The 10,466-nt window shown below is 36.7% G+C and overlaps 1 protein-coding gene across 1 annotated transcript; it reads left to right on the top strand.

The window, feature by feature from the left end:
• Nucleotides 1-301: 301 nt before the first annotated feature.
• LOC106065513 (uncharacterized) lies at nt 302-9,476 on the top strand. The gene is made up of 2 exons (XM_056041969.1): nt 302-369; nt 7,935-9,476. The coding sequence occupies exons 1-2, from the start codon at nt 358-360 to the stop codon at nt 9,354-9,356; spliced, it is 1,434 nt and encodes a 477-aa protein (XP_055897944.1). The 5' UTR covers nt 302-357; the 3' UTR covers nt 9,357-9,476.
• Nucleotides 9,477-10,466: the final 990 nt, after the last annotated feature.

Below are 10,466 nucleotides of genomic sequence, written 5' to 3'. Positions count from 1 at the left end.
CCAATTTCACAATACCAGTCATTTCTCAGGCTCAAAAAGAAATCAGATACATCCACAAACTTGAGTCACAACAACCAACTACTCACGCGCACACACACACACACACACTAATGGCGATACACACGATCGTAAATTCGCAGCTACCAATCACAAACGCTCATGTCATGTTTAGGGGACCATTTGTTATGTTTTAAATAACAGGGAACTAACGTTAAATATAGTATCATACAAAAACAATTAAAATGGTAAATAGATAAGACAAAGCCTCATTTAGTGTTGCCTCACCAGATATTGTAAACAGTTCGAGAAAAGAAACAATATTATTGGATATATGAAAAAAACAACTTTTGTCCAAGGATGAACGTGAAGGTAAGGTTCGTTGTAAGTACCACCAGCCGCCAGGTGGTGATATTTTATATTCAGTCTACATTTATATGGACCTATACGAAAGAGACTTTAACTCCATTATTATTATTATTATGTTAGAAAAGAACAAGTATTTATTCTCTGGCGAAGCCAGAGTCAAGATTTGTTAAAGCGAAACAAAATTCATCGTAGTCCCTTTATCAGTTTCCAGCGAGGAATTTTCTGGTGATGTGGCAGGTCTGCAGAAGTACCGCCTTCTGACAGGCAACGAGAATGTTGCTAGGAATGCCAAGGGCTTTGAAGGTATCTGTGAAGTCAATTGTTATTATCCCCTCGGTTGATATAACAATGGGATAATTTGTTGTTTTAGATAATTTCCATAGACGCTTAATCTCCAAGTTAAGGTTCCCATCGTTTCGTTGTTTTTTTCAGCTTTGTGAGATAGTGGTACAGCAATGTCAATAATGGTAGCGGCTTTTTCTTTTTTATCGATGAGCAGCAAATCAGGGCGATTAAAATCTACCGTCTTGTCAGTCAAAATAGGCCTATTTTAGTAAAGTAGATAACCCGTAGACTCGTAACCTCTTGTGGTGAGTATTTGTAATAAGGAGAAGAATCCTTACCGATCAAATTGTGAGTCAAAGCCAAGTGCTGGTGTATTAGCTTTGCAACTTGATTATTGTAGGCAGATTCCGATAGGGCTGAACATCCTGCCATTATGTGCTCAATTGACTCACCCACATTTACACATTTTCGGCATTGGTCAACAATATTTAGTTTTAGAATATGTTTCTCGTAATTTTTTGTCCTAATTACTCTGTCCTGTATTGTCGTGACAAAGTCTTCAGTTTCAAGGTAGAGATGACCTGCTTTGAGCCAAACTAAGGAAGCAGCCTTGTCAATGTTGTCCCCATCTAATAAAGTCGTGTATTATCCGTGGAGAGTTTTTTCTTCCCATTAGTGAATCTCATGCCCTACGTCAACATCGTGTAGGTATTGGTTCGGAGGGGTCGCATCGGAGTCGTATTTGTGCAGGAAAGAAACTAGTTCATTGCTGGAGGCGTGCAGTTTCGATCGTATTTTGGAAACTTGCGTCTTACACAGTTTGAAGATGTTTAGTGGTACATGACTCTAGTACTAGTACACTGAATCTAGTACTAGTAAGACTAAGACTAAGACTGCTTTATTGATCCTTACGGAAATTTGTTGTGATTACAAGGACTCGTGTCTCATATAAAGACAACACAACAGAAAAATACACATAAATACAACAGACAACATAAAGAGTTCATTCAGCGACTACACACAGGTATCTTGGTGCATTTCAATGAGTGGCGGTGATAGAGTCTGAATGTACACTGACTCTAGTACTGGTACACTGACTCTTGTACTGTATAATTAACGTGTTGAGGTAAATGGTATAACGTTAGGGACATTTTGATGGAGCTTTTTAGATTCTATTGTTTAAATGGGCTTTTACAAAATTGCAATTTTGTGCGTTGTGTCCACAATCTTCTGGCATAAGCGAATTTGGAGGTGCCAACAAATTTATCCAACACACCACTATCACCAAAAGAAGAAACACAACGCTGTATTTTCGCTAAAGCCCCCCTCAGAATCTGGGCACCTAGAGGAGCGATGTAAAACGAGTCCTTTTTATTTTTAGTTTTTTTAGAAATATTGCTGCCTACACAATTTTTAAGCGTCAGTAAAGTTTTTTTCTGGTGATAGAATTAAACATTCGGCTGGTTTCCGTTTCAGTCGGCAAGGGGTCTGATTTCGGGTCTGGGCCCCAGCGATGAGCGTATTCTGGGGTTTTCTGCTTTAGAAATTCTTTCCCCTACATTTACACCTTTTTATAGTAATAAGAAGAAAGAATATAAAAAAGTTCAATATTAATGAGTTTTCTTTTAGAACGCACTATTCATCCTAGTAAAAAAAATAATGTATTAATAAAGAGGCAGCCCTGGTCAATAGTATTATTCGGATGTCTGTAATGGGCGTGGTCTTTTTCAAGATTATCTTCGTGCTAAGTAAGACGTCTCTGCCGGGGACCAATCTCAGATAAGAAAATCCAGAAGAATCACACTAGTGAAGACGTTTTGAAATGTTTCCTTCAAAAAGTTTTAACACATATTGTTGCATACGCCTCTCGCAAAAAACGGTCTACATTTGACAAGGTGTTGTTAACTTAATATATTTTAATTTGTAAACATTGGTAATATTCAGATACATATAAATAACTACAATGAGATTAAAACATTTTTTCGCCGACCCTCCCTCCTTGTTGTTGATCGGTCGTTGGCTCCAAACAGCTAGTATCATACAACTTAATGTAGATCTACATCTATGATGACCCAAGAATATTCTACGCTAAACTAACAGCCATTTAACATAAAAAGGAAAATGATTTTAACATTGAGTTTTTTATTACTATATATACTTATAGGGCGGGGTGTTGACTAACAACAATATTTATATGTAGTAAGTAGATACTAAGAAGAAAAAAATGTTTTGACTGATCTGCATCTGTAAGCATCATTCGAAACAAATATTACAGATAACCCGCGAAAATTCAAGGTCAGAAATATGTAGGCACCTATGGAAAAACCCTTGGGACTCCCTCGGGCGCCGATCCATTTTTTTCATATTAAAAGTTTCTAAAATAGCTTCTTATGTACGAATATCTTTTTTTTTTTTTTTTTTTTTTTTTTTTTTTTTTTTTTTTTGTAAAATAGTTTTCAAAGGATAATGGAATAATTAGAATTTATAGAAAATATTAAAAAAAAAAGTGATTAATTTTTAATGAAACTTAAAATTAAAAAAAATAAACGTAACCTTGGAATAATGATTTGGCTGCCCCCCCCCCTCCCTTACATTCAGGCCGCCTGCGTGCAATGCACACATTGAATAATAGGTGACGGCTGCCCTGATAATACATGCATTGATTATGGAATGGTGTCATTCACGGAGGATTACTTAATATTAGTTTATAGTTGTTCAAGAAAGTTAGCACTATTATATTTATACCAGAACTCAGACCAGGCTTTATTTAAAATTACTATGAATATATAATTTGACAGGAATTCAAAGCCCCACAGATTGAAAACGAGATATTTGGCCTGTCGTGCAATATGAATGCAGCTATAGTGAAAATACAAGTAGTTAAGTAGATCCAATCCTTATCAGTTTTCATATGTTATCAGCAGAGCGGTCTTTGGCCAAGTTGCGAATGATCAAAAAATTATTGAAGTTCTATGACAAAGAGAGGGGGGGCGAGATGGCTGAGTGGTTGAGCGCTGGGGAAATTAAAGGCGGTTGGTCGTGATGGACGCGTTGCACCCTGCTCTTAGACTGTTGGCAAAAGAAAAGATGACAATATCATTTGTCCAATAGATCTTGTTCATATGTCAAAGAGCAGGTTGGGTTCCCTTCCTGTTCTTTTAATTAGACAAAAAACAAAGTTTTAGAAATAGATGCACTGGTTCCTGACTTGGCTACTTAGAGTACCAGAGAATGTAATTTAGTAAATCAATTTTAAATATTGGACATGGAATTAGTTTTGTATCAATGTTTAATAGCTTTATGCGCCTCTACCGCCCCCCCCCCCCCCCGGATCCGCCAGTGCCTCCGACTATCAATAAAACACGTATTTTAGTTAGAAAATTACAAAATGAAAAAAAATTATACCACTAATATAATTTATATATGCTATAAATTAAATTCTTATATCAAGTCCCACGCCCCCGTATTCTGTAAACATTAGCAGAAATTATAAAAAGGAGCGAGGATTAATCGTTTTTACTCTGCCGCCCCCTCCCCTTTCCAGACGAAAACATGACATGTTAAAACAGAAAAGTCAAATATGGCAACACATTTTATGTAATAGTACATGAATTGATCATAATTTTTTTAGAAAGACTTTGTTTTTGAAAATGTAGAATTCATATGAAATTTTTCAGTATAAGAGTAGCTATCGAGATGAGTTGAAACCCAAATATCTTTTTCCTAGTCGCCTTTTTCCAGCCTGTATTCAATCTGATATTTTTCTATTGTATAAATACATTTTATACTATAACTCACAATTTATGCTTTACTCTTTAAAATGCAAAAAAAAAAAATTAGAGTAGAATCTAATTGGCCCACTTAGTTTCTTCTCCTACTTCCGATTTTGTTTTCTGTCAGAATTAGAATTTTAGTTCTGTAACAAAACAAAGTTAAAAACATGCATATTGAACAAAATGTTACAATTGAGCTTTTCTTAAACAAATATTATTTATCGAATTTTTTTTTCTGACAACGACCCTCAAAGCCATAGTCTAGATCTGTGAGTATCTTATCTTTTCAAGTAACAAATCGGTTGTATTTGCAATGTAGTAAAGACGTATAAATTCCTATTAGAATATTTTTCAAGTAAAACATTATTCAAAAGGTTCTTGAAAATTAGATATTTTTAAGCGTTTAACCGTCGTTCGGTGGATGTCCTATGCTGACTAAAACAGGCCTACTACAAGAGGTCTCGCTTAACATGAAGATAATATTACGATAACTACGCCTAATAAAGATATATTTACGCTACTTGCGACTCGATTGTCAGACGCACTTTAGGATCGGCCCTTGCCTCCATGTTACTTTATTTGACTTAATATCACCTGCCTTTTTAATAGGATGAATAATGAGCTGTAGATATCAGGAGAATGCGTTTCTGCAGTGAAGAATGCAAGAAAACGCTTGGCGTCGGGGCTGACAAGGCTTCCCCAAGACCCCCTAGCTGAAAGGTTGTGTTAGTGTAGTGAGTTAGATTTGTTAAAACTATTATTACTTAATGTTTACTACAGTTATTTCATTGTATCACAAGTTGACTTTGTCTATATGATAAGAAAAGTTAAATTTAGTATTGTTCACCAGGAAGTTATGCAAGATTTTTGACGTTTAATTAGTTAGGATAAATTACTCCTACAGTGGTTTTAATTGTCTACCATCACTTTGGTGCTACAAGTCAACGACCAGTGGGCCTAATTACATCATTATAGAGAAATGGAATATGTCTACTGTCGGCGCTGTCTATATGAAAAATTACTAAGTCCTAAAATAACGTCAAATACTGCTATACGTAACAGAGATGCCTCACGGAGACGCTTCTGTTGAATACCAACTCAATTTTTTAAAGTCTATTTGGAAAAAAAAAAGCCATTTTACTTTGTTACAAAGTGTATGTTTTACTTGATCAGTTAATGTTTCGTACTAAAAACTTATTGAATATACTAATTGCAATATTTATTTCTGAACGTAAACATTTGATACGTTACACTGCCAATACTAGCCCAATACTTTTAGGCAATGTAAACGATCCGATGTAAGCTACGTTTTTCTAGACTGTATTATATCTTATGAAGTACAGACGTTACTTAAAAAAAAAGGAAGATGATTACGTCCTACGCTTGCTATGTATGGTGACTTAAGAGACTTTCTTTTCTAATCGTCCTGTACATTGACAATTGGATCTAAAAGAACACGAAAGCAAGTTTTCGAATTGGGAGTCTTGACCCGATCCAAAAAAAAGTAAAAATATTTTCTCAAAAAATTATTCAAACAAAATATAAATACATTTTGTTTCGTGATAAAAAAAAACAACAACACTAAACAAATTCACACTGTTCATTTTCTAAAAGTAAAATACAATAGAGGTTTCATATCAGATATTCACATTACAACTAGTATTCTATAACATCATCAAAAGCGTATTTAATTTACTATAATTTATGATCTTTTTAGGGTCGACGTGTAGTGGGCTGGGAAATTGTAAAGAAGGGGGATCGCTGATCTATAAAGGTTGAGAAACGCTGCTCCTCTCAAACAATTCATGTCAGTTGTAGGTAACTATCTTTGGGGGCAGAGGATGCTTCTATGGGCGTCGGTTAACTAGCTCTTACGTTTCCACATTTAGAATTTGTTAGGCCTCTACCTATTAGATTTGGGGAATCATGGGCCGTTCCCTAGCTCGAAATGTCAATCTACAACTACGTGGATATTCAAAATCGAGAAACGACAGATCCAAAGCCAAACGGTTTAGACCACGCCAACAGCCAAACGGTTTAGACCACGCCAACAGCCAAACGGTTTAGATCACGCCAACGGCCAAACGGTTTAGACCACGCCAACAGCCAAACGGTTTAGACCACGCCAACAGCCAAACGGTTTAGACCACGCAAACGGCCAAACGGTTAAGACCACGCCAACGGCCAAACGGCTTAGACCACGCCAACAGCCAAACGGTTTAGACCACGCCAACAGCCAAACGGTTTAGACCACGCCAACAGCCAATCGGTTTAGACCACGCCAACGGCCAAACGGGTTAGACCACGCCAACAGCCAAACGGTTTAGACCACGCCAACGGCCAAACGGTTCAGACCACGCCAACGGCCAAACGGTTAAGACCACGCCAACGGCCAAACGGTTTAGACCACGCCAACGGCCAAACGGTTTAGACCACGCCAACATTTCCCTTTACCGTTAATGCCTTTCGAAACTATTTCTAAAATAGATGTAGATCTAGATCCAAAAGCGACTTATCTCGAATGGAAAGAGTGTTGTTAAATAAAACTCTATTCGAAAGTAGAAAGATGTTATCCTTTCATTCCACTGTAACTTTGCACAATAGTTGTTTCTTTATCAAGTGTCTAGTAACATAAGCCCCTTGTTTTAGGCTGTCTATGCTTTTGTCTGTGTGTGTTGTGGCTGCAGTGTCTGTGTTTAAAGTTTAGTGCTATTAAACCTCACTCCATTACGATGTCCAGTAGGGTAACGATGGGGAGTTGTGAGTTTGACGAGGGCTGCCGCCCCAGGTTCCGAAGCGTAGCTTTCTTTAGCAAAATTAACATTTCTTTTTTTTTACTTTGAAAAGTTTTAACGGTCAACCCATGTTCTATGCACCCAGAAATATCCATGAAGTTACAAGTTGAATATAGGTATTGTCAAATTACGTCTGCAAGAAATGAAGACTCTCTCTGCAGATTGCTCCTTCGTTAGCTTTGTTGACATTTAATATAATTTTTTTTTTTGCACTATCTACTGGTCTACTAATCTTATGCAAATATGGATTGCGTGTTGGCGTTGGTACACAATGGAGAGGAGTGGAGGGGGGGGGGCTGAGATCCCTTGAAACCTTCGGTACATCACTAATAGTAGTTTGGTCATTCTTTTTTTTTTTTTTTTTTACAAATTATATAATATACAAAATGTAGAAAATAAAGTTTCTCTTTAACCTAGTAATCTATAAAGCTGATGATGTAATAATCATCTATCAATGTGGCCTACGATTAACAAGGGTTTAATGTGGGCAGCATAACTACCAACAACCTTAATTTTTTTTTCCCAATCTAATGACAGGTGCCCAGCTTGGTAGACTCGGAGACGCTTTAAGGATCCCGAAATTGAAAACCACAGTCCTCACCAGGATCCGAACCCGGGACTCCTCGGTTCGGAAGCCAAACACATTACCACTTAGCAACAGCGCCTTCACACAAAATGTAAATACATTCAATAATTTTTTTTTAATGTTTTTCAGGTTTCAAAGACAAGCTTATTTATATTTGGAATAATTTATCTGAGTGTAACACTGATCACCATAGTCTACGTAACTCTGGTATTATCACCAGTCAAATATCAGTTCCTGGAAGTTAGGCCAGATTTTAACTTTTCCAAATCTCTGGACACGAAAGAATGGATACGGGAAGCACATTTAAATACAATATTGTTGCAAAATGATTCAGGACAATCAAAACAACTTTTTCAAAACATATCAACCACTGTAACAATCTTGTTCACATTGAATAATAAAATGACAAAACCGGCTTTTCCTACAAAAAATGTGTATTTAGCACAATCTCGTGCCAACTATTCAAGACAGTGGAAGGGTAAACACCGAAAAGCTGGTGAAATAATAAAGTATCCACAAAATTTGCCTCCGTCTTTCAACTCAAGTAGCTATAAAAATGTAACTAAATATTTGTGCTATCTATGCGACACCAACTCGATGTGTGGTGGATTGGGAGATAGACAGAGGCCGCTGACATCTGTTTACATCTGGTCTAGGATTATACAACGCAAGTTTAAGTTGATCATGACTACTCCTTGTAATCTGTCTGATTTTTATGTTCCCAACAAAGTGGACTGGTTACCTGAAGCCAATGAGCTAGAACCCCCTTCAGTAAATAATACGATTTCTACTTATGGATACAACCCAATGGTGAAAGACCCTTGGTCGATGAGCATGCAAGGAGATTTTGAGAAATACTTTCCCAACAAAGTTATCTACGTTCGAACAAACAACGATCTTATCTATCATGTGACTGATAACAAATTTTATGCTGACATAGCAAGGCAATGGTCAGGTCTCAGAGATCCCAGAAGTCGATTCTTTTGGTCCTGGCATGAGCTAATGAAACCTTCGACTAATTTAACATCACGCTTACAGGGCATTTTAGGCTCAGAATTCATAAAGAGAAAAGGACTAGATTTAAGCATGGAGGACGTTACTCCACTGTTCAATGTTGGTAATAGAAGCCTTATCTGTGCTCATGTCAGAGTTGGGAAAAATCCATCTAATCCAAAGGATGAACCTTTTATTGCAATAACAGATGAGGATATTCCTGTTTTGTTCAATTTTATGAAGAAGAAAGACACCAACAGTAGCGCTAATTTCTTTATATCAACCGACTATATAGCTGTCAGAAATCTGGCTCAAGACTTCTTTGGTACTCAGTACATAAATTATGGAGGTCTAATCTCGCACATTGATCGCCAGAGAGGTGATAAGAACTCGTGTCAAGGTTTTGAGAGCGCTCTGTTAGATCAGGCAATTCTTAGTCTTTGTGATGTCCTGGTAATAAGCAGAAGTGGCTTCAGTGTTAAAGCCGCTCACATGCGCAACAGCACTGCACCAGTCTACGTGATTGACAATAAAGAAGTTAGCGTTTTGGAAGAGTAGGTTATTGAACAACCTGGAAATCTCTCATGTATATGAAGACAGACTATTTCTAATAGCTCTATACAATGTAGAGTTTACGTAGATAAATACAACGTTTGAAAATTAGCACAATATATTTTAATGGTTGTAGTAGTTTTAGCAAAGTGATTTTTTTTTAATTGCACAATGTAAATTTTAAAATCGCTCAGCGCATCTTTCATGCGAAAGCGTTCTAATTGCGCTATGGTCTACTTACTATTGCGGAAGCATGGGGAAAAGGTAACTGGAAAAAGATGTATTTGCCGCTTTTAGACGCTCAGCAAAAACATAAAGCTTGAGTCAGGATTCGAACTCAAGCCCCTTAAAATGTAGCCAATAGCATTATGTCAGTCAACTACATCAAGTAATATATTTTCTTCCATATCAAAAGGTTCTTTAAAATAAAACTTAAGAAAAATAATGCGGCCCTATATAAAAGTAAACACCGAATGTCGGACTCGACGAAAGGGTGTAAATGAGGAAAATGTTTATTTACAGGAAGTTGTACAGCTGAGTACGTTGACTTTTTTTAGTTCATAGAAAACATAGATAAAACATAGATAAAATCATGAAGAATAGCATTAGCAGAGACGTAATGAAATGTTATCTTTAACTTTTTTAAAAGATTGAGACTGCTGACAAGATAATTGCACAACAAATACATACACAATAGAAGTCTCGTCTTTCCTCTGCCTCACAGGTTGTAGGGTAAACAGTTTTCAGGTACATACCACAGTGAAAAGTCCGTATCTCAGCCGCCTCTAACGCAACCACACATCTATTGTCTCCGGAACTGTATGTCACACATTGATCTACTGCAGTTACACTGTTAAGGTGTTCCTCTACCATGGAACGACTTCTCAGTCTATTGAAACACTCTCTTTGTTTGATTTTTCACTGTGATTGTTATATTTCATCGATTTAGTTTAGAATTAAGAATGTATTGTGAAAATCTCCGATAGTCAGGAAAGAAAGTTGTTCCCGATAGATTTCTCAAAGTTTTAATAAGAAAATCACCTTCGATTCTCATTTATTGTATAACAAACACAATGCGTATAGAAAGTCTGCTATTCGGATACAAAATTATGATTT

Source organism: Biomphalaria glabrata, chromosome 9 (assembly GCF_947242115.1).
Source record: "Biomphalaria glabrata chromosome 9, xgBioGlab47.1, whole genome shotgun sequence".
In the NCBI taxonomy this organism is placed as follows: domain Eukaryota; kingdom Metazoa; phylum Mollusca; class Gastropoda; family Planorbidae; genus Biomphalaria; species Biomphalaria glabrata.
The sequence above is the reverse complement of the archived record's forward strand: the minus strand, read 5'-3'. Positions and strand labels throughout refer to the sequence as shown.